The sequence below is a fragment of the Felis catus genome, chromosome A3, assembly GCF_018350175.1.
Source record: "Felis catus isolate Fca126 chromosome A3, F.catus_Fca126_mat1.0, whole genome shotgun sequence".
NCBI lineage: Eukaryota > Metazoa > Chordata > Mammalia > Carnivora > Felidae > Felis > Felis catus.
In genome coordinates this window covers 24,094,991-24,119,992 of record NC_058370.1, presented here as the reverse complement: position 1 = coordinate 24,119,992, position 25,002 = coordinate 24,094,991, and the positions used below count along the sequence as shown (strand labels likewise).

General features: G+C 40.3%; 1 protein-coding gene and 1 pseudogene across 2 annotated transcripts in view; one reads left to right on the top strand and one right to left on the bottom strand.

Moving 5' to 3' along the window:
• Positions 1-24,485, bottom strand: part of TRPC4AP (transient receptor potential cation channel subfamily C member 4 associated protein) — a 69,585-nt gene extending 45,100 nt beyond the window's left edge. Inside the window, exons 1-4 of one of the 2 annotated variants that reach the window (XM_023251307.2) lie at positions 24,272-24,485; positions 10,774-10,902; positions 7,852-7,968; positions 1,229-1,286 (exon numbers count right to left, since the gene is read on the bottom strand). In XM_023251307.2, coding sequence (XP_023107075.1) covers positions 1,229-1,286; positions 7,852-7,968; positions 10,774-10,902; positions 24,272-24,439 — 472 coding nt within the window. In that variant the 5' untranslated portion in view covers positions 24,440-24,485. The remainder of the gene's footprint in view (positions 1-1,228; positions 1,287-7,851; positions 7,969-10,773; positions 10,903-24,271) is intronic. The other variant, XM_045053712.1, reaches the window with a different exon arrangement.
• LOC123384318 lies at positions 256-425 on the top strand (annotated as a pseudogene).
• Positions 24,486-25,002: the final 517 nt, after the last annotated feature.

Below are 25,002 nucleotides of genomic sequence, written 5' to 3'. Positions count from 1 at the left end.
ACAAGAGAGAATGAGTACCCCAAAAAGTAATTACAAGATGCCACTTATTATCAGTGCATAGAGAACCCAAAGAACCAATTTAGATAGAGTACAAAGCTGAGACATCAAAGATGAATATGAGTCTTCTTAACCACTGCTGCACGCACTAACAAGGCCTTAGGTAGTTTGGTTTGTTCCAGTTAAGGAGGGAATTTTTTTTTTTTTATTTAAAAAAAGATAGTTTTCCTTTCGCCTTGTCACATCAGAGAGAGCAAGATGGGTCAGCAGCAGCTCTACTGGAGCCATCTGAGGAAGTCTGAGCAGGGTTCTCGTTCTTGACGCATCTGCTCAAACCACCACGGTCTGATCAGGAAACACGGCTTCAGTATGTGCCACAGTGTTTCTGTCAGTAGGCGAAGGATATAGGGTTCATTAAGTTGGATTAAGTGAACTTCCTTGAGTGGGTCATCCAAGATACCTACCTTACCCACAGATATCTAGGATACCTACCTTAATGTTCATTGTACATAAAATAAAAGTAATTCAATTAAAAACGTGTATATGAGGTTTGCAGAAAAGCATTCATCAAATGTTAAAAGTGATCTCTGGCACATACGTATGTATTTATTTTTGTGATTGTTGGCTTTTAATGCCAAAGAAAAGTGCTCTTACTTTTTTCTCCTTATTAAATACTGAATACCTAAAAATAATACTTGTAACATGCAGAAGTTATAAAAAGGAATAAAAGAATAATACCCATAAGACCCATCACCCAGCTTAAGAAATAAGCTACCAAAACCCTTTGACTTTTTAACCCTTACCATTTCTGGTAATGACTGAACTTTTTACCAAGAGCACATATCACCTTTATAACAACAACAACAATATAAAACAAATGATCCTACCAGGTTATTCTTTATTCCCTCAATTAACTAGACAGGAGAAATAAGAGTTTTCAGAGAAAACCTAAAAGTTGGGCCTAGAGACTATCAGAATCTACTAAGATGCAATTCTTTTAGCCCAGTGGTTTTCACACTTTTTCGTTTAAAGCCCCAGATCTATATTTCTACTGAGTATAAAACTGATAAAGAGAGCTGCCTAGTTGGGGGAGGAGAGCACATGCTGCCACTGAATAATAGAAGGCAGACCCTCACTCTTGAGTTAGGAGGTGAAAGAAGAGACGCCCCTGAAAACCACATCACATCAGCAGGCTGGGAAATGAGGGCCAATGGCTTGCAAGTATACTTACTTTTCAGTTTCTGTCCCCGGATAGAGATTGTAGGCCTCATAAGAATTTCTACAAGGAGCTATAGATAAAAATTTAAAGAGTTAAAAAAAAAAAAAAAAAGAAAAAGAAAATTGGGTAAAATCTTCATAATTATTTCCAAGCATAACTTATAAAACAATCTTTGCCATGATAACTGATGGCCCAAACATCTGTTGCCAACACACCCAGAAAGCAGTGAGGCTCATAGGGATGAGCACTGTACCAAGGGTCAGGAAGCCTGGGTTCTAGTCACAGCTCAGCTCAGCCACCTAGTCCCCATGTCAACTTGGGCAAGTAATTCTCCCCATGGCCTCAGCTTTCTCATTTTATTTTTATTTTTAAATTATTTAACTATTTTATGTTTTTGAGAGATAGAGAGGCAAAGAGAGAGGGAGAGAGAGAATCCCAGGCAGGCTCTGCACCATCAGTGCCTAGCCCAGTGCAGGGCTCAAACTCACAGAACCACGAGATCATACCTGAGCCGAAACTAAGAGTTAGAGGCTAAACCAACTGGGCCACCCAGGCACCCCTGAAGACTTGAACATTATAAACCAACAAGCTCTAACAGGTATCTATAGAACATTCTGCCTATCAACAGAATACACATACATTCTACTCAAGCATACATGGAATATTCTCCAGGATAAATCATATATTAGACCATAAAACAAGCCTCAATAAATTGAAAGGACTGAAATTACACAAAGCATATTATCTGATCACAATGAAATAAAATTAAAAATACCAGAAAGAAATTTGGGAAATTCACCAATGTGGAAAATTAAAAAACACATAAATGCTGTGTCTCCCTCTCTCTCTGCCCCTCCCCCGTTCATGCTCTGTCTCTCTCTGTCCCAAAAATAAATAAATGTTGAAAAAAAAAATTAAAAAAAAAAAAAATTAGGGGCGCCTGGGTGGCGCAGTTGGTTAAGCGTCCGACTTCAGCCAGGTCACGATCTCGCGGTCCGTGAGTTCGAGCCCCGTGTCAGGCTCTGGGCTGATGGCTCAGAGCCTGGAGCCTGTTTCCGATTCTGTGTCTCCCTCTCTCTCTGTCCCTCCCCCGTTCATGCTCTGTCTCTCTCTGTCCCAAAAATAAATAAATGTTGAAAAAAAAAACAAAAAACACATAAATGTGAGTCAAAAAAATTAGAAAATACTTTGAGATAAATGAATACAGTAAAACTTATGATATAGCTAAAGCTGTGTTTAGATGGAAATTTATAGTTGTAAATGCCTATATTTAAAAAAAAGAATTATCTCAAACCAATAGCCTTATCTTTCACATTAAGACACTGGAGAAAGAGGTACAAACCCAAAGTATGCAGAAGAAAGGAAATAATAAGAATTAGAGTAAAAATTAATTTAGTAGAGAAAAGAAAGTAACAGAAAAAATCAATAATATCACCACCAACCTTAGAGAAAACAAAAACTGCCCTCCTGCTGAGGGTACTTTTAACTATTATATGTGATACTACGTTAAGCATCTTTGTGTACAAACTTTATTTCATTTTGACTTACATCTTTATGAGAAAGTTACAGAAAGAAATGTAAACAAGGCAAAATGATTAGTGATCTTTAAGGTTTTAGGCATGCTCCACAAATGGTTTTCTAAAGAGATGCCCCACTTCTCAAAATCATCCAAAGTTATAAGATGCTCAAGTGGAAGATGGATTATGTCAATGAATAAATTAAAAGTCCTTTAATGCCAAGCTATGGATTATGGCCTATAGACATTTCATTTGGTCCACATCTACTGAAAAGCTGGGAGATTTTACATAAGAATCTAGATTTCCCACACACCCCCAGGGCAACAATAGTCAATGGGGGTGAAAGAGTCATTTCCCCATAAAATGGGCACACACTCTCCACTTCTCCACAGTCCCTGCAGGCATTTAATTTACACAGATCATGACTCGGGCTCCTTCAGTCCAGTAAGGTACCTACTTGACCCTGTACGCATCTGACTTTACAAACTCTAGGATACACTTTTCACTGCCACGTCAGGGGTTGGCTCAAGTTGATAAAGGAGTGGTCTAACCACCAACATGCCCAATTATTCCAATTCATACTGAAGAAAGGGTGACTTTGGGGCATAGCTAGTGACTGGCAGAGGAAGAAATAAAGAGCTCTGTCTGAAACAGGAGCAAGATGACAAGGGAGTTCAACAAGAACAAATGCACCCAACTAAAGGTAAGTCGAGAGCAAAAGGACCAGAACAAAATCTCCTATTTATCAACAGACAAGAAATTCCTGGAGAAGCCAATCTTCCCCAAAGCAGACCAAAACCTCACAAAAATCACAAAACTTTGATTCAAACAGACATCAGGCTAGAGACCCCAGAGACCCACATTATTTTTTTTTCCCTCCCATAAATACAGTGGTTTTTATTACAATACATTCCTCGATGAACAATTCAGAGGTAAAGGATCCCTCGAGCTGGTCATTAAGTAACTGTTGCAGGACCCCTACAGCTGCTGAGGAGAGGCAATGTTGAGCAACACTTAGGGAATAAAGACTATGACTGATGCTATGGATGCAAATGTGTAACAATCTTTACTTTTGTGGAAAATGGCATCTTTAAGGAAACATTTTTTAAATTGCAGTGTAACAGGGACGCCTGGGTGGCTCAGTTGGTTGGGCGGCCGACTTCGGCTCAGGTCATGATCTTGCAGTCCGTGAGTTCAAGCCCTACTTCAGGCTCTGTGGTGACAGCTCAGAGCCTAGAGCCTGCTTCGGATTCTGTGTCCCCCTCCTCTCTCTGCCCCTCCCCCACTCACGCTCTGTCTCGCTCTCTCAAAAATAAGTGTTGAAAAAAAAATTTTAATTGCAGTATAACATGAGCCAGCAGAGTATACACCATAAATGTACAGCTCCCGTTTTTACAAGGTGAACATCCTTCCTGTATCTAAAAAGTAAACCCCTCTTCATTTAAAAGTACCATAAACAAAGTCAAAATTTAATTTTAAAACTTGGGGAAAAAACCCAACACATATAACAAAGGACCCTTATTTTTTTTAACGTATTTATTTATTTATTTATTTATTTATTTATTTATTTATTTATTTTTGAGAGAGAGAGAGAGAAAGAGAGAGAGAGAGAGAGGGAGAGAGAGCATGCGAGCACACGTGTACGAGCAGGGGAGAGGCAGAGAATCCGAAGTGGACCCTGCACTGACAGCAGAGGGGCTCCAAGGCTCACTAACAGCCAAAGTTGGATGCTTAACCGACTGAGCCACGCAGGTCTCCCAACAAAGGACCTTTAAAAACTGAGTACTTACAAAGTGTTACAGTCTAAATGTTTGTGTCCTCCCAAAATTTGTATGTTAAATCCTAATGCCAAATGGAATAGCATTAGGAGGTGGGGCCTATGGAAGCTGATTAGGTAAGGAGGGCAGAGCTCTCAGGAATGAGATTATGTCCTTCTAAAAAAGTCTCCTGAGATATCCCTAGCCCCTCCCACTACATGAGGACAAGGAGAGGCTGGCAGTCTACAACGTGGAAGAGGGCCTTCACTAGGCAGCAAATTTGCCAAAGCCATGACCATGGACTTCCCAGCCCCAAGAACTACAAGAAATAGATTTCTTTTGTTTATTAGTTACCCAGTCTGTGACAGTTTGTTATAGCAGCCCAAACTAAAATGGAAAATCAATGAAGAAAAGCCTAATAACCAAATAGAAAAGGATGCAAAGACACTAAGAGACAACTGGCAGAAAAGGAATTACTTATAAATACATGAAAAGATCTTCAATCCCACTCGTGGCAAAATGCAAATTTTAAAAACTATGAAGAGAATATATAAAATACTCTTAGAAGGCATAAGACGACAACCCAATTAAAAAATGAGAAAAGGAAATAGAGATTTTCCAAGGAAGACGTACAGATGACCTATAAGCACATAAAAAGATGTTCAACGTCATTAGCCATCTGGAAAATCCACACCAAAACCACAGTGAGATACCACTCTATACCCAGTAGCATGGCTATAATCAAAAGCACAGATAATAACAAATGCTGACAAGGATATGGAAAAATTAGAACCTTCATACACATTGGTGGGCATGTAAAATGGTGCAGCTGCTTTGGAAAACAGTCTAAAGGGTCCTCAAGACATTAAACTTAAGAGTTACCATACACCTCAGCAAACCCACTTCCAGGTATATACCCTAACAAAAACATATGTCCACACAGAAAATGGACACAAATGTTAAGAGTAGCATTATTCCTAATAGCTAAAAGGTAGAAACCCCAAAATCCATCGATTGACAGATATACAAAATGTGGTATGTGAATACAATGGAATGTTCTTCAGCCATAAAAAGAATGCAGTACTCACATAGGCCACAACATGGATGAACTTGAAAACATTAAGCTGAGTTAAAGAAGTCCATAAAAGAAAACCACATATTACATGATTCCATTAAGATGAAATGTCCAGAATAGGGCTATCTATAGAGATAAAAAGTAGAATAAAAGTTGCCTATGACAGAAGTGTGTAGGGGAGTGATAGCTAAAACATATCATGGAGTTTTTCTAGGGTGATAAAAATGCCCTAAAATTGACTGTGGTGATGGTTGCACAGACCTGTGAATACACTAAAAACCACTTAAGTGTCCCTTTACATAGGTGAATTGGTGCATGAACGATCTCAATAGAGTTTTTTTTTTAATTTTTTTTTTTAATGTTTATTTATTTTTGAGACAGAGAGAGACAGAGCATGAACGGGGGAGGGTCAGAGGGAGGGAGACACAGAATCTGAAACAGGCTCCAGGCTCTGAGCTGTCAGCACAGAGCCCGATGCAGGGCTCGAACTCATGGACTGCGAGATCATGACCTGAGCCGAAGTCGGCCGCTCAACCGACTGAGCCACCCAGGCGCCCCAAATAAAGCTTTTTAAAAAACTAAAGAAATACCATTTTTCCCATATCTGTTTAGCAAATATATAAAATTTACTTGAAATGTACCATTTGAGGGGCACCTGGGTGGCTCAGTCAGTTGAGCATCTAATTCTTGATCTTGGCTCAGGTCATTATCTCACAGTTCATGAGATGGAGCCCCATATTGAGCTCTGTGCTGACAGTGTGGAGCCTGCTTGGATTTCTTTCTCCTTCTCTCTGCATCCCCTGGCTTGCGCACATGCACTAATAAATAAACTTAAAAAAAAAAATGTACCATTTGGTAAAGGAGGTACAGGGGGCCAATAATATTCCATTTCATGATGTGGTTGGTAGTGACAAGGGTGAACTTATTTTGTGATAATTATTGGTGCATTTTCCTATAAGACTTCAATAACACAGTCCATAAAAACACACATCTACACACTGTGTTGGTGACGGTGTAGATAAAGATACTCTTATACTTTGTTACTGCAGATGCAAGCTGATAAAACCTCTTAGGTATATAATTAACAAGTTTATCAACAATGAAACACACACATATTTGGATCCCATAGGTATATACCCCCATGTACAAAAGCATTTATTGCAACCTTGTTATAAAAGGAAAGGTGTGAGAGAACTCTAAAGGCTCATCAATTGAGGCCTGGGTAAATAAAATTATGGTATAATTCTACTAGGAAATACTATATAGCCATTTAAAATAATCAGGCAGATTTACACGTACTGAAACGAACCTATCCCCAAGCTAGAGAATTACGTGGAAAAAAGCAAGGTAAAGAACAGTGTACCTATATATGGGGTATGCAACCTCTACGTGGGAAGAAAATAAACCTAAGATGGGGACAGTGGGAGTTATTCTCTCTCTCTCTCTCTCTCTCTCTCTCTCTCTCTCTCTCTCTCTCTCTCACACACACACACACACACACACACACACACACACACACAAAACCACAGAACATCTCTGGAGGGACACAAGAAACTAGAAATCATAGTTGCCTCTGAAGAGGGGACAAAAGGAAGTAGGAGACACACCTTTCACTCTCTGCCTTAAAAAAAGAAAAAGGTGGGGGCGCCTGGGTGGCTCAGTCGGTTGAGCATCCGACTTCAGCTCAGGTCACGATCTCGTGGTCCATGAGTTCGAGCCCCGCGTCGGGCTCTGGGCTGATGGCTCGGAGCCTGGAGCCTGCTTCCAATTCTGTGTCTCCCTCTCTCTCTGCCCCTCCCCCGTTCATGCTCTGTCTCTCTCTGTCTCAAAAATAAATAAACGTAAAAAAAAAAAAAATTAAAAAAAAAAAAAAAGAAAAAGGTGGATATATAATTAACTCAAATTATTCTAACTTAAAGCTATGGTGTTTCAACATAGGTAAGAGCCCCTGAACTTTTTTTTCTTTTTCAAGTTATTTGAGAGAGAGACAGAGAGAATGAGCAGGGAGGGGCAGAGAGGGAGAGAGAATCCCAAGCAGGCTCTGCATTGTCAGCGTGGAGCCTGATGCAGGGCTCAAACTCACGAATCATGAGATGACGACCTGAGCTGAAACCAAGAGTTGGATGCTTAGCTGACTAAACCACCCAGGCACCCCAAGAGCCCATGAACTTCTAAAGATTAAAATTCTGAAGTGTTTGCTATGAATTCTGAACTCCTTTCTTTCTTCCATTTCAAGAGTTAAATACTCAAGCCATTAAACAGTAGTAATCACAAACAACTACTTACATCAACGCCTCCAAACAAGTCAAAAATATAAGTATTTGGATAAGTGGTTTCTTGGGTAAGTTTCCTCTCTTCAGTAACAAATGCCATAGCCTCCATGGAGAGAAGAGGAGAAATTTCCTAGTTTAAAAAAAGCATACAGAGTGACTTTCAGTTTTAGTATTCAACAGGAACCAGACACCAAAACATCAGCTTGAGTCACAACTTGAACTCCCATGAGCCCAAAGATAGCCCCCAACCATAACAGAAAAAAATAATAATCTTACAGAAAAGCTAATATAATGATAAAAGTTTTAACATTAGCAACCGCTAATTTATTTCATGCTTAATATGTACCAGGTATGGTTCTAAGTACTTCATGGAAAACCTCTTTTAATCTTCACAAACCTAAGAGATAATAGTAATATATCATCCCAATTTTAAAGATATGCAAACTGAAGTACGAAGTTGTCAACATCATACAACTGGTAGGTGAAGAGCCAGGATTTAAACCTAGGACATCTGGCTCCAGAGTCTGCGCTTACAGAGGAGAAAAGAACCATGTGGGATGAACTAGGAGATAAAGTGTGGCAAGAATCAAGGATCTTACTCATTACGCTCTCTCTTCATGGACCTTGAGGGAAAATGGAACACGATGGGCTAGAGCAGCGGTTCTCACACAGTGGTGAACATCAGAATCACTTGAAGGGCTTGTTAAAACCCATACTGCTGAATCCCACCTGCAGAGTTTCTGATTCAATAGGCCCAGGGTGGGGCCTGAGAATGTGTCCTTATTAACAAGCTCCCAAATGCTGCTGATACTGCTGGTCCAGGTATCACACATCAAGAAAAGGCAGAACTCTAACAGACAACCTGTTACATACTGGGCACTGGGCTTTTGCACTTTAGCCTACCTAATCCTTGAAATAAGTCAATGAACTGAGTACAGTTTTACCCATTTTATAGGTGAAAAGCAAAATTAAGAAGTTGCCTAGGCTCACATAATTAGCGACTGAACTACTTACTAAAGACTGAACCACTTTCTCTGGGTCTCATTTTTCTCAACTATAAAACTAGCATGTACTTCCTCCTGGCAACATGGTACAGTGGAAGCCGGCTTAGGAGGAAGACAAATTTGGACTCATCATGTAACGGCCACAGCCTTTGGGTGTGCTACCGCGGAGGCTGTTCTCTCTACTGAAGAGGGAATGATAAAGACATCTGGGTTTGCCTGCCCACTAACTCTTTTTCTCTTCTTCAAGTAAAAGCCCCATTTCCTTGGGGAAAACGCCCCTCCCTACTTTTCACATGGTTCTGTTGGGGCTGTGCCAGCCCCAGGAGCAGGTGATCAGGCCTAGCCAATAGTCTCTCATCCTCCTCACCTAAGTGGCTGGCCTGAGCTGTAGAAATGTCACCCTAGAGCTGTGATTACATGGAGGAACATGAAGCCACACACATGGCAAGATAAGAAATGGACGACTTAACCTTGTTTAGCCCTTGAATTCACACTTGTGCTTTCCAGTTACATGAGACAATAGAGGATCTTTTTTGCTACTGAGTAGGTTACTGTGCCCTGCAATCAAAGTATTCTTGACTAAAACAAATAAATATACCACCCATCTCATGTAATTACCATAAGAATTAAATACGCCTGGTACACCAGTTTCAAATAAGTATCTGCTGGATGAATAAAGTAATGATCACACAGCAAGCACTCACAAATATTTTCTCTCTTCTACCTCATCTCTCAGAGATTTTGCAGGAATCAAGTGCAATAATGTAAAATTCCTTGTGAAGTGTTTTCTTTTTAATTTTTTTTTAATTAAAAAAAATTTTTTTAACGTTTTTTATTTATTTTTGAGACAGGGAGAGACAGAGCATGAACAGGGGAGGATCAGAGAGAGGGAGACACAGAATCTGAAACAGGCTCCAGGCTCTGAGCTGTCAGCACAGAGCCCGACGTGGGGCTCGAACTCACGGACCGCGAGATCATGACCTGAGCCGAAGTCGGCCGCTCAACCGACTGAGCCACCCAGGCGCCCCAAGTGTTTTCAAATAAGTGTAAGACTGTAATTCTTCTTATCCCATTCAGACTATAAGAAGATCAAAAATACAAAACACTTTCTTTAATTAAACTTTATTTGGAAACGATTTTCAATTTATAGAAAGCTGCACAGACAAAACATGCCTTCTGAATGGTAAAGACTAAGTTTATTTGGTGCCTACTGTATTTTAGAATGACTTATGTGATATAATAACTTTACCTCTGAATAACATTGTATCAAGTGTCATTATGATCAACTGTAACTTACATGAGCCTTAACTGCAGCTAGAGCTGGTCATCTAAATTCAAATTTGGACCCACTCCCCAACTTAAAGGTTGGTTAATGGTAACCCCAGACCTACTGACTCAGAAACTCCAGGCGTGGGGCCCAGCACTCTGTTTTTTCAAGTCTTGCAGGTGATTCTGATACACACTCAAGTTTGAGAACAAGTGCCTTAGCATCCGCCTCCCAACCATCAAGCCCAGTTCCTTCAGCTTCTTATGTTGGTCATGACGTCCAACAACCACAAAACCACTTTCTTGAACCTTTTAGCAATATGGGATCTTTAAAATCCTGCTCAAAAAGAATGTCATCCCAATCCCAGGGCATAGGGTTAGCCTCCCAAATTAAGCAAACCCTGTCACAAGATAAGCGTGAAGAAAGCCCAGAAAGATATATACAGGGAACTTAATGGTGATTATCTCTGGATGATGGGATTATAGGTGATTTTTATTTTCTTCCTTGTACTTTTTCTGAACTTCCCAAATTTTCTACAGTTTACACAATAAAAACGGGCTATTTTAAAAAGTAGACTGAAGGAGGAAAACAACAACATCAACAAAACCAGACATCTGTGTCACCTGGAGGTGAATACAGCCTTTCCAAGGGCCCTAAGAGTTACCTTGAGGATGTTTTGGCACTCAATGAAGTCACTGTGGAGGTGGCTGCTTGCGTACAGCTTCAGGAGCAGCTGAGGAATTCCACTCCATTTGGACTGTTTGTCCCTCTCCGTCAAAAATGTCTCAGTGAACTGTGAGTCAAAAGAAGAAAAGAAAAAGGAACATTTTACTGCTGAGGAAAGAAATACTAGGATACATGGCAAACGAAAGCAGCTGCCTCCTAAAACCCACCCAGGCCAAATTAATTCAAAGCACTCTTTCTAGAAACCTTCAAAAGCTCCCCAACAGTCTACAAGCTAAAAGTGCAACTCCTTCCCTTGTGACACAACAGCCTTTATATTCTCTCAAGTACTCTCCTCTCTAGTTTCATCTCTTTCCCAAAGGGTACTCTCGGCTCCAAATGTACATGTTCTCTAGGTCTCTCTGCACATGCTTTTCCCTGCCCAAAACGTCCTTGCCTGGTTTTTTCTACCTAGGAAGCTCCTTCTCCTTCTCCAAAGAGCAAGCCAAATACCCAGAAATTTTCTTTGCTGGGCTTCCTCTCTCTCTCTCCTTTGTAAGCGAGTAAGTGCCCGGCCTCTGGGGCCTTATCTAACATTTATCCTCTGTACCGTAATTACTGATTCATTTGTCCCCTCCTCCTGTAGACCACAAGCTCCTTCAGAGTAGGCACCAGGCTGTGTTTATCGTGTCCACCTTCTCTCTCTCAAAGAATGCCAGGCACAGAGACTCAGTAAATGTTTGAAGGAATGAGCAATAACCTTCTAGACTAATGACAAGTTCGTTAACCAATTATGGCACAGTTCCACTAACACTCTAAGGACATATCATTAATCAGGGGCCGGATGTGAATTTATTTTCATATATACTTATCCCTCGATCAGATCAAAAGCTCCTTATAACGGTTATTACAGGATATGCAGGCTTTCAATAATGCCTTAGTCTATCCTGACACATATCAGTCCTATGATCTTGGACAAATCCCAGTATCCTTCCTGAGCTTGTTTTCTTAGATTGTAAAAATAAAATAATACAGAAGTAACAGAGAGGTAATGAAACGTTTGTGAGAGTGATTTGCGTTAGGGTGAACCAAAGGCATTACCATTTCTGTGGGTTAAAAAAAAAAAAAAGATTGAATATCAGCAATTTCATATCATTCAAGCTAGTTCAAATCAAGGCAAGTCCAAAAACAATGGAAAAGAATTCCTTCCTTTCCTTGAAAGGAAAAAAAAGAAAACAAATATATTTTTATGGGACTCAGCAAAGCACTGCTTACAAATTTATAGGTGTAAACATTTATATTAAAAAAGAGATCTCAGATAAATTATCTAAACTTAAACTTCCACTATGAGAAACTAGAAAAAAGAATAAACCAAACCCAAAACAAGCACAAGGAAATAAATACTATTGCAAAAATAAATGATACAGAGAAAAATAATTTTTTAAAAAATCACCAAAATCAAAAGTTGGTTCTTTGAAAAGAACAACAAAATTAAAACTTTAGTTACAATGACCAACTTAACAATGACTCAAATAACTAAATTAGGGAATGAAAGAGGGGACATTACTACCAACCTTATGGAAATAAAAAGATTTATAAAGAAGTACTAGGAACAATTATATGTCAACAAATACATAACCTAGATGAAATGGACAAATTCCTAGTAAAATACAAACAACTGAAACTGACTCAAGAAGAGTCAAAAGTGATTTAATAAGAAAAAAGGAAAGAAAACTACCCACAAAGAAAAGCCCAAGTCCAGATGCTTCACTGGTAAATTCTACCAAATATTTAAAGACAAACTAAAAATACTTAAGATTCTTCCATAAAATAGAAGACAGAAGACTTCCAAACTCATTCTACTACCCTAATACCAAAACCAGACAAAGGTGTCACAAGAAAACTACAGATCAAGATCTCTGACAGGTATAGACAAAAATCCCCAGCAAAATACTAGCAAACCAAATCCAGCAACATGTAAAAAGGATTATATACCATGACCAAGTGAGGTGTATTCCAGGAATGCAAGGTTGGTTCAACATATGAAAATTAATCAATATAATCAATCTGATAAAGGGTATTTACCAAAAACCCACAGCTATCATCATAATTAACAGTGAAAGCCTGAATGCTTTTCCACTAAGATCAGGAAAAAGATAAGGATGTTGATCCTCACCACTACTATTTAACACTGTACTAGTGACTCGAGCCACAGTAAATAGGCAAGAAAAAGAAATAAAGGCATCCAGATGAAAAATTAAAACTATTATATTTGCAATCCTATGATCTTATACATAGAATACATTAAGGAACCCACATAAAAAACTATTAAAGGTAATAAATGAGTTCAACAAGATTGCAGGATAAAAATCGATATACAAAAATTAGCTAAATTTCTATACACTTACAATGAACAATCCAAAAATGAAATTAAGAAAACAGTCCCATTCATAATAAAACCAAAAATAATAAAACTTAGAAATAAATTAAGTAAAAGGAATACAAGATTTGTGCAATGAAACTACAAAACATCACTGAAAGAAATTAAAGGAAGCCTAAATAAATGGAAAGCCATCCATGTTCATAGATTGGAAGACATATGATTGCTAAAACAGCAATACTCCCTATATTGATTCAATGCAGTTTCTATCACAATCCCAGGTGGCTTCACTGAAGAAATTGACAATCTGATACTAAAATGCATATGGAAATGCAAGGGACCTACAATGGCCAAAGTAATCTTGAAACAAGACAGTAAAGTTGGAAGAATCACACTTTCTGACTTCCAAGTTTATTACAAGCCTATAGTACAATCAAGATTTTGGCATAAAGATAGACACCTAGATCAATGGAATAGTACTGAGATTCCAAATTAAATCCTTACATTTACAGTCAACTGATTTTTTTTACAACAGTGTCCACATAACTCAATGAGGAAAAAGATTAAGTCTTTTCAATAAATGTTGCTGGGACAACTGGTATCCATAAGCAAAAGAATGAAGATGGACTTCTTTCCACATACCATATACAGAAATTAACTCAAAATGGATCAAAGATCTAAATGTAAGAGCTAAAATGTAAAACATTTAGAGGCAAACATAGGCATAAGTTTCATAACCTTAGCGTAGGCAATGGTTTCTTGGATATGACATCTAAGGCACAACAAAGGAAAAAACAGATAACTCATGACACGGATAACATAAAGAACAATTCTATGAACACCTCAATTGGTGCAGAAAAAGCATTTTGTAAAATTCAACATTATAAACTGAGAAAAGAAGCAAACAAACAATAGTATCTACAGAAAACCTTCAGCAGGGACACCTGGGTGGCTCAGTCAGTTGTGTCCAATGCTTGACTTTGGCTCAGGTCATGATCTCATGGTTCATGAGTTCAAGCCCCCATGTCAGGTTCTGAGATGACAGCACTGAGCCTGCTTGGGATTCTCTCTCCCTCCCCCTCTCTCTGCCCCTTCCCCTCACGTGCACTCTCTTTCACAAAATAAACTTAAAAAATTTTATTGAAAAAAGAAACCTTCAGCAAACGTCGTATTTAATGGTGAAATGTTTAAGGCTTTCCCTCTTAGATCAGGAATGTGCCCCTTCAACTCAGGCAGCACAGTCAGGCAAGAAAAAGAAAACTGGAAAGTATAAAACCTTCATTCGCAGACATATTTGCAAACAACTGTACACATATACAATCCGAAAGGATCTAAAGTATTAAAATATAAAGTCCATATAAGTACAAAAACAATATAAAAATCAATCTTGAATGAAATCATGCCATTTGCAGCAATGTGGATGGAAGTGGAAGGTATTATGCTGAATGAAATAAATCAGAGAAAGACAGGTATCATGTTTTCACTCATATGTGGATCTTGAGAAACTTAACAGAAGACCATGGGGGAAAGGTAGGGGGAAAACAGTTACAAAGAGAGAAGGAGGGAGGCAAAGTATAAGAGACTCTTAAATACAGAGAACAAACTGAGGGTTGATAGGGGGGTAGGGGGCAGGGGAAAATGGGTGATGGACATTGAGGAGGGCACTTGTTGGGATGAGCACTGGGTATTGTATGTAAGCAATGAACCACGGGAATCTACCCCAAAAACCAAGAGCATTCTTTACACACTGTATGTTAGCCAATTTGACAATAAATTATATTTTTAAAAATCAATCTTGGGGTTTTTTTTAATGGATTAGCGAGAACATGAAACAACAGGAACTTTCATACATTGCTGGTGAGAAAGTAAACTACTACCGTCACTTGGGAAAGTGGTAATAGCTACTGATGCTCAACCTATGCATATCCCATAACCCAGCGATTCTACTTCTAAGTATATATCCAAAAGAAATTACACACACATGCATCAGGAGACATGTACAAGAATATCCATATAAGCAGCACTCATAATAGTCCCAAACTGGAAAGATCTCATATACTCAACAGAAGTAGAATGAATCGTGGTTTGTTACTACAATACTATGCAGCAATAAAAATTAATGAACTACAGCTTCACCATTATCACGAATCAGTCTAACAAATATTGATTGAAAGAAAGCAGCCTCAGTATGTACTGCTTTATTCTATTTATATAAAGCATAAAAACTAGTACCCCTAAATACAATGTTACAAGTCAGGCTGTGGGGCGCCCGGATGGCTCAGTCGGTTAAGCGTCCAACTTTGGCTGAGGTCATGATTTCACCGTTTGTGGGTTTGAGCCCCACGTCGGGCTCTGTGCTAACAGTTTAGAGCCTGGAGCCTGCTTAGGATTCTGTGTCTCCCTCTCTCTCTGTCCCTCACCCCCTCGTGCTCTCTCTCTCAAAATAAACATTAAAAAGAAAAACAGAAGTCAGGCTAGTAATTTCATTTGGAAAAGAGGAAAACTAGAGCTGTAGACTAGAGGTACAGAAGTGATCTGGTTGGTTGCTATGTAGATGACAGCTTTATTACTATTCATTGGGCTGTGCACGCATTTCTTGTTCATTTTTATTTGCACATTATATTTCAACACAAGAAGTTTTTGAAATGCTTAAAATAAATCTGTATGCATTGATTACGGAAGGATTTCTAAGACACATTTTCAAGTGAAAAAAGTTAAATGCACAATATGTACAGTATGATACCACCTGTGCAGGAAAAAAAAAGATATATAGACATATTTGCTTTTCTAAGTTTAATGTATCTCTACATAGATACACAAGAATCAATAACCATAGTTGCCTCTGGGAGTAGAACTGAAGGGTGCTAGCAGAGGTGGTAGTGGGCTACTTACAAGGGAGATTTACTTTTCTCTGCAACTGTATGTGCATATGTTATCTATTCAAAACACACATTACCTCTGGAGGGGAGGGGATGAGATGAAAGAGGTATTAACTATACTGGTACTTTTTTTTTTTTTTTAGAGAAGGAGAGCAAGCACAAGTGGGAGAGAGGAGCAGAGGGGAGAGAGAGAGAATCTTAAGCAGTATCCACACTCAGCATGGAGCCAAATGTGGGGCTCGATCCCATGACCCTGGGATCATGACCTGAGCCAAAATAGAGTTGGACACTCAACCAACTGAGCCACCCAGGTGCCCCTACTTTCTTAAGTTTGGTAGTAGGTACATGGGTATTGTGGTAATACTTTGGTATTACTTACTATAGGTTTTTGTAGGTCAGATATTTAATAAACAAACAAGTAAGTCTCTCCACAATGGAATCTGTAGATGCTCAATAAATATTACCATCCCCACCCCATTCCCAACATATCTAAACTTACCTCCCATTATGTCCCATACAAACATTTCATTGTCTCTTTCCTGTCTTCTAATGGCCAATTAGGAGGATTTTCTCAGGGGTGTTCTTAGTGCCAGAAAGATCTCTGCTACTCTGTTCAAATTCTATTCATTCTTCAGAACCAACTCAACTCTCTGCTATTCCATGAAGCTCTCTAAAGCATTCAAAGCCCAACATAATCATAGGAGAGAAGATGGCTTTTAAAAATAGGAGTACCCTAAAAAAATTGTTTCAAATAAAATAATTAAAACAGGAGGACCCTAAGAGAACATTTAGTGCAATCATTTTGCAGAAGAAATTAATGTCAGGTGACAGACATGACTTTTTTATAGTTGTTAATATTTATTTTTTAGTTGTTACATATTTAATGTATATATACACAAAATATCTACACAATGAATAAAAAGAAAGACTTTTGCCATGATTAAATTTCAGAATGCCAGAGAGAGAGAGAGAGAGAGAGAGAGAGAGAGAGAGAGAGAGAGAGAGAGAGAGAGAAATGATCCTAAAAGCTTTCAGGGTGTGAGGGGTGGGAAAATAGGTCATATACAAAGACATGGGAATCAGAACAGAACCTCTCAATGGTTACACCAAATGCTTAAAGACAATGGAATAACACCATTAAAAACTTAAGGGAAAATAACTTCCAACTTAGAATTTTATACCCAGCTTAACTCAATATACAAGAATAAAAGACATTTTCAAACATGTAAGCTTAAAAAAGAGATATCTCCCATGTACTCTTTCTCAGGAGAGTACTAGAGAATGCACTCGCCCAAGACAGGATTCATGAAACAGAGGATCTAAATCATGAGAAAAAGAAAATGCTTTGAATTTGGTGAAGTTAAAAACCAAAAATTCAGATGTATAGCTGTCCTAGCAAGGAACTAGTCCAAACTGGAGGAAGATGGAGTTCCAAGAAGGCTTTCGTCTTTAACAACAAAGTTTTAGAATTCAGGACTAAATTGTAAGCACACGAAAAGCAAATTTTAAAAGAATGAGATTATTCTAGTGAAAGAAGCCAGACTCAAAGGCTACATATGGTACAGTTGCATTGCAATGACAGTCTGTAAAAGGGCACAGGAATAGGGCAGTAAACAGATGAGCAGTGGCTAGAGGACAGGGGTGGGGAAAGGGCTGACGACTACAAGAGAATTTTCTATATCCTAACTGTAGTGGTGGTCACACAACTGTGTTTGTCAAGATTCGTAGAACTACAGGCATACCTCGGAAACACTGTGGGTTTGGTTCCAGACCACTGCAATAAAATGAGTCAAATGAATTCTTCAGTTTTCCAGTGCATATAAAAGTTACATTTACGTTATACTGTATAGTTAAGTATGAGATAGCATTATGTCCAAAAACAGGTACATGCCTTTGTTAAATATTGCGTAAAAATGCTAACCATCATTTCATCTTCCAGGAAATCTTAATCACTGATCACAGATCACTATAATAGTAACTAAAAAGTTGGAAATATTGTGAGTATGACCAAAATGTGACAGAGACACCAAGTGAGCAAATACTGTTGGAGAAGGGCACCAACAGACCTGTTCAATGCAAGGTGGCCACAAACCTTCAATTTTGTAAAAAAACGCAGAGGCTGTAAAGCGCAACAAAATAAAGCACAACAAAACAAGGAATTCCTATAAATACTAAAAAGGGTGAATTCTGGGCCACCTGGGTGGCTCAGTCGGCTGGGCATCTGACTTCAGCTCAGCTCATGATCTCACAGCTTGTGAGTTTGAGCCCCGCGTCGGGCTCTGTGCTGACAGCTCAGAGCCTGGAGCCTGCTTCAGATTCTGTGTCTCCTTCTCTCTCTGCCCCTCCCCTGCTCACACTGTCTCTCTCTCAAAAATAAATAAACATTAAAAAAAAATTTAAAAAATAAGGGTGAATTCGACTACATTTATAACTCAATTCAAAAAATGGGGAGAGGGGTGCCTGGGTTGGTTCAGTTGGCTGAGCAGCTGGCTTTTGATTTCAGCTCAGGTCATGAGATCAAGCCCCATTTCCAGCTCCACACTAAGGGCTGAGCCTGCTTAAGATTCTCTCTCACTCTCTCTCTGCCCCTCTCCCCCACTCACTGTAAAATAAATAGTAATAATAATAATTTTTTAGTGGAGGAAAATGGTGGCTTTTAACTCTAAGGGAAACAAAAAATATACAAAATACTGTTGTATAATCTATGGCTCTATTGTAAATAATTACATCGTGATCATCATCACATAAATTCTTTTTTTTATTTTTTAATGTTTATTTATTTTTGAGACAGAGAGAGACAGAGCATGAACAGGGGAGGGTCAGAGAGACAGGGAGACAGAATCTGAAGCAGGCTCCAGACTCTGAGCTGTCAGCACAGAGCCCGACGCGGGACTCGAACTCACGGACCATGAGATCATGACCAGAGCCGAAGTTGGATGCCTAACTGACTGAGCCACCCAGGTGCCCCTCTTTTTTTTTTTTTTTTAATGTTTACTTATTTTTGAGAAAGGGGGAGAGGCAGCGAGAGGGGGAGACAGAATCCAAAGCAGGCTCCAAGCTGTCAGCACAGAGCCCACTACCTGAGGCAAAGTTGGACGCTTAACCGACTGGGCCACCCAGGCGCCCCATCATCAGGTAAATTCTTAACATCAATGGCCCAAAACGTGATAGAACTACATTAGGAGACTGAAAAAGACATATGTGGTGTTGTGAATTAAATCCTAGTTTACAGGGGAAGAAAACAGACAATGTCTAAAATTGAAAAGTTAAGAAATAGCATGTTACTTAGAAATACTGGCTGTCCTCTTTCCTGGAGGACCCTTCCCCTGCAAAACATGCATAGTGTGGGCAGTGGTTGCCTGGGAAGGGTGCAATTTGGGGGTAAAAAATGGGGCAGAGCATTGCTGTTTTTAGTTACAAGGCTCACAATACCCAGAGAGCTTCCCAACAGTCCTCCAAATATCCAACTTCACAAGGGATTTATTTTACCACCTTTATGTTGTCTTACAAGGCATTTACTTCCATTTAAAAATAATCATTTGGATTTTGTTTTCCTTGTGAACAGCTGAGTACTGTGATGAAAAGAGCCACCAACCCAGGCATCTTCAAAGCTGAATTACTGGCAGGTGTTGTATGGGTTTCTCCCCTTGGAGTACTTGTGGTTTGACAGTTTATAGCAGCAATAATCTCTTACATCATGTTGCCTAAGCTGTCAACCTGTTCAGTGGATATGACATTTCCAGGCACTTAGCTTTCATTGATTTTGTCTTTACTGCTTTTCTTTTTAAATAATTAAAGGCTAAATTCCATAAACATAAATGTGCATCTTATCTGTTTAGTCCTAAGTGTAAGTTATCTAATGCCTTACAATATCATATTAAGTGCAAGTAAATAGTCTTAAAAACGAACTCACGAAGATTAAATACCTTCTTAGGTTATTCTGATAACAAATGTTAACCAATGAATACTTGTGTCCACTGTAGCGGGATCTGTTTTGTTTCAATATAATTAAGAGTTCAATATAATTAGGAATTTTATGGTTTGTGAATACAAAAACTTCCTGTTAAAATGAATAGTATTTATATTTTTAGTTTATGAGAATGTATCCTATCCAGGATATCAAATTACCCTTGACAGGCAAGGGAAGACTGTAGTTGACTTAAACCCCTAGGTTTCACAAATACTAATGCTTAGAATGGGGATAAAACAAATTTATTGAAATTTTTAAAAAGGGGGGGTCAATCTCAAGAAAAAAATATGAAGTAATACTCAGGTAGAATTTAGATATGCAAGTAATCATGAAGGAAGCAATGACTGGCATTTGGGAAACAGAATGAGGATGCCATAACCTAACTGATCACCAGACTGCCAAACTGAAGGACTAGTTCTAGGGGTGGTGGGTCATGACCTGTAAGAGTTACTCTGCCCTGAGTCTAAGATTTGCCTAGTCTATCCCTTTCCCTCAACTCCTACTGATCATGCAGGTCTTGTGCGCCCAAGGTAAGGAATCTGGATTTGATTCTAACTGCAGTGAGATGCCACTGGAGGGTTTTAAGCAAGGGAATTATAAGATCTGATTTGCTATAAGGATCACATGTGCTGATAAGTGTATACTGGCTCTGTAAACGCTACAGCATCGTACCAGCACTACTTTATTACCAAACAGAGGGCAAATTCAATAGGAGAAGAGAAAATAAGGCACACTAAAATCCACATAGGACAGGCCCATTCTAAATAAAACATGTGGTTCAGAGTCTTCTCCCAGACTTCTCTTAAGTCCCATTTAGGGAAACAGGGAAGACCTGGGGACGATCAGGTTTGGTGAAAGAGGAATCAGGAATTTCATTTAACATACTGAGCTTGAGATGCCCATGAGACATTTAAGTGGAGGTATTGAGATGATATTTGGATATACTCATCTGGAGCTAAATGGAGAGATCTTGATGGAAATATATATTTAGGATCCATCAGAGTATAGACTATTTGTTAAACAATACTTACTAACCTTTATAGCATGCTTACTATGTTTTAAAATACCATTTTAAGTGCTTTAAATGTATAAATTCATTTGGTCCTTACCACAAAACCTTACAGGCTAGGTCTCATGATTATCCCTCTTTTACAAATGAAGAAACTGAGGCATAAAGAGATTAAGTAACTTACCCAAACACACACAGTAAGTATGTACCAGAGCTGTGGTTCAAACCTAGGATACCTGACTCCAGAACTCTTTAAAGCCATGAGACTGTTTAGAAGTAGAGACAGGACTCAGGAGGAGGAAGACTGAGCCCTTACAAACAGTATTTCTTTTTTTTTTTTTTTAAGTTTATTTTTGAGAGAGAGAGAGAGAGAGAAAGAGAAAGAGAGAGAGAGGGAGGGAGGGAATACAAGTGGGGGAGGAGCAAAGAGAGAGGGGGACACAGAATCTGAAGCTGGCTCCAGGCTCTGAGCTGTCAGCACAGAGCCTGACGCAAGGCTTCAACTCACTAACCCAAAGTCAGACACTTAACCGACTGAGCCACCCAGGCATCCCCAAACAGTATTTTAATTCAAACAATTTTCAAGGGCCTGACACTGTTTTAGGCTCTGTTTCAAAGAAAAATAAAACAAATTCCCCTGAGAAGCCCAGTCTAATAGCTACAAGCTGACAGCAACTAGTAACTGAACATCTATCTGCCTCACACTGGCCAAACTTTTTAGACATATAATTTCACTTAATCCTAAGAGTCCTATGAGACAGATATTAGTGACATTTTAGAAATAAGGAAACTAAGGTTCAGGAAGGTTAAGTAATGTCACCTGGATCACTCAGCTAGTAAGTGATGGAACATGGGTCAATTGAGGTCCACCTTCCTTTAAAATCTGGTCTTTTCCAAGGAAATCCTGTTATATGCTGCAACATGGATGAACTTTGAGGACATTAAACTAACTGGAATAAGCCAGTCACAAAAAGACAAATAGTGTTTGACTCCACTTCTGTGAAGTATGAAAGGTTGTCAAATTCATAGAAACAAAGTAGAATGATGGTTTCCAGGGGCTGGGGGCAAGGGAGTAGGAGGTATGTTGTTGTTTAATAGGTACAGAGTTTCAGACTGGCAAGATGGAAAAATCCTCTTGATCTGATTCACAACTTAACACTACTTAACTGTACACTTAAAAATGGTTAAGATGGGAAACTTTATGTGTTTACCACAACTAAAAAAAATTTTTTAAATCTGGTCTTTTTCCCAGTTTACCACACGCCACATTGGACATGCTTACTGTGCTATGGGAATGCCTGTGAGGAAATAATTACCTGTAATGTGGGGAAAGGTGGTGTGTGGGGGCAAGGAAGAGATCAAGGAAAGTTACCAAGAAAGGATACATTTGAAAGATGAAATTCCCCTCATTATAGTTTTAGGAAGATAGCTCCATCTCAACCCCCGAAATAGCTCCCACACCTGCATACAACTAACTACTCATTACAATAACTAGCCTAAACCAGGCTCAAGAATATTCTAACACCCTACTATCTGGTGAGCTTCTCCAATCTCCTCCCATTCCAGGTCCCCCAGCACTGGAAACAAATTAAGTGTCCTAAGTTGCCTCATTTATTATGCTGAATGACTTCTGTGGCTCCTGACTGCCCTCAGAATGTAAAGGATTAGCAAACTGAGTGTTTAGGAGATTACCTAAATTTTCTGAGCCTCAGTTTCCTCATCTGTGATAAGAGAGGAGTCCCAACATCTAATTCAAAAGACTGAAAATTAAATGAAGACATTGTATGCATACCTTGCTCAATGTCTGCTCCAAAGTATGCACTCAGTGAGTTGTTCCTTTTCTGACTGCCCCCACAACCCAGCTAAGTGAGGCGTTTTGGTTTAAAGAACAAGAGAGCAAGTATTTCCAGGATGTTAAGGCAGATAAAGAAGAATGCAAAGGGGAAAAAGTTGCTCAACTATGCTTATCTGATGTTCAGGAAAATACTGCTCACCCAGAACTGTTTCTTCATCTGTAACCTGCTAGAACAGACCACCTGTTTTTTTTATCTTTATTCTGTCCTTTTAATCATCTGAGTATTACTGAAATGGCTCAAATATACTATATGCAGTACACCGTGAAAATCTAACTCCTTTTCTCTCCCCCATCTACCCAACTGCCACCCAATCCCACCAACCACTTTATTAGTTTGTGTATCCTTCAAAACGTTTCTATATGCAAAAGCTGTCTTTAAATTAAGTAATGTTTTACAATTGCCTTTGCAACCTAAGTTTTGGGAATGAGGGGGTGGGGTGGTCAGCGCCATGAGTCTAGGTCTTTTCTCATCCTGCCTCACCTCAAAGCAGTGTCCTCCATTCATTCAAAAAATACTAATCGTATATTGGGCGCCAATTATAAGCTAGATACCAAGTACAGCATTAACTGATTATCCTTCAACCTTTACTAAGCAACAAAAATGCACTTAACGCTTTACACAATTATCTCCATTGATCCTCACGACAACTTAAGAAGCAGATTACGAATCGTCACCTTCATTTTACATATGTGGAAACTGAGGCACCGAAAGGTAACTTGCTCAATCAAGGGTTTGAATCCAGGCCTGACTCCAAAGTCCTCGCTCTTAACCATGACGCTCCACAATGGCAAAACAGAGTCCCTGCACCCTTTGGAGCTCAGCCTAATGTTGGATACAGGCAAGAAAAGGGGCAGACAATAAAGAAATATGTAATTACAGACCAAGAAAGTAATGTGAGCGAAACGAATTCAGGGCTGTGACTGAATAACAATGGGGACCTACTTTAGAAGCGGGGGGGGGGGGGGGAAGTGTCAAGAAAAGGCCTGAGAGAATGACATTTATGATAGGCTTGGGAACCGTTTGAGGGCTGCATTAATGACCCACCGCCCAATTCACGGTGGAAAACTCGAGGCCCTTAGAAGCTAAAGCAAACTCGCCCAGGGTCCCCCAGACGTGTAGACGTGGCGCAGGGTTGGGAGGATCCAGGAGCTGGGCCCAGGGCTCGTACACGCCACCGATGCCCGATGAAGCCCAGTCCGGCTCGGCCCCTAACCAGGGCCTCTAGCTCGCTGCTGCCCACCGCCCCGCGGCGGCTGACAGCATCCACACAGCCTGCAGGGAGGCCCCGCGGCCGGCCAAGAGGGGTCGGGCCCGTACTGCGGCGGCCTGGAAAGGCCTCTTCTCCGGTCCCCCGCCAGCTCCCGCCCGGTCCGCCCCGCCCCGCCCCTCCGGGCCGGCTTCGTACCTGCACGGCCCGGACCAGGCCCCGGCCGGTCAGCTGGCCCTGCCGCAGCTGCAGCAGAATGTTACCGGGCCGCGGCCGGCCGCCCCATCCGCCCCATGCCGCCACCGTTGCCGCTGCCCGTCGCCCTCGGCCGGCCCCAGACCCAGCAGCCGCCGGCGCCGCCGCCATCTCTCCTCGTCCGACAAACAGGAAGCAAGCGGCCCCGGGGCCGCGGAGATTTCTACGGGGCGGCGGAGGGGTCGTCGCAGCGCCCCCAGCGGGACGACGGCGGAGGCGCAAGCCGCGTGGCAGCGGCCGTGCGCGCCGCGGTCCCTACTGGGAAATGTAGTCTTGCTCTCAGGCGGGGCAGGTGCGAAAGAGAGATGTGGCGTTTCCTGCGCTACTTGTTTTTGGGGCCCCTCGGTCTTGCATTTCGGCGAGGACCTCTGAGGTCGAAGACGCAGTACCTGCGTGAGCGCTTTCCCATTTGTTGCCTGTTTGGGGAGGTTACAGCCAACTAGCTAGGAAAAATCCTGGGTTCCAGTCCAGGAATCAAACCGCCCGGACTGATTCCTGCCTGAATTCCTTCTCTCTACTCCTGACTCGGTGCGGACGGACCTCGGCTCTCTGCCCCTTAATTTCCTTGTTAGTTCTTTCAGTCAGTGGTTCCTGGGAGTCTGTTCAGCCAATAAATAGTTCCTAGGGGCCTGCTCTGTGCCCGCTCCGAACTGGTCACTGGGAATACTGTGGTG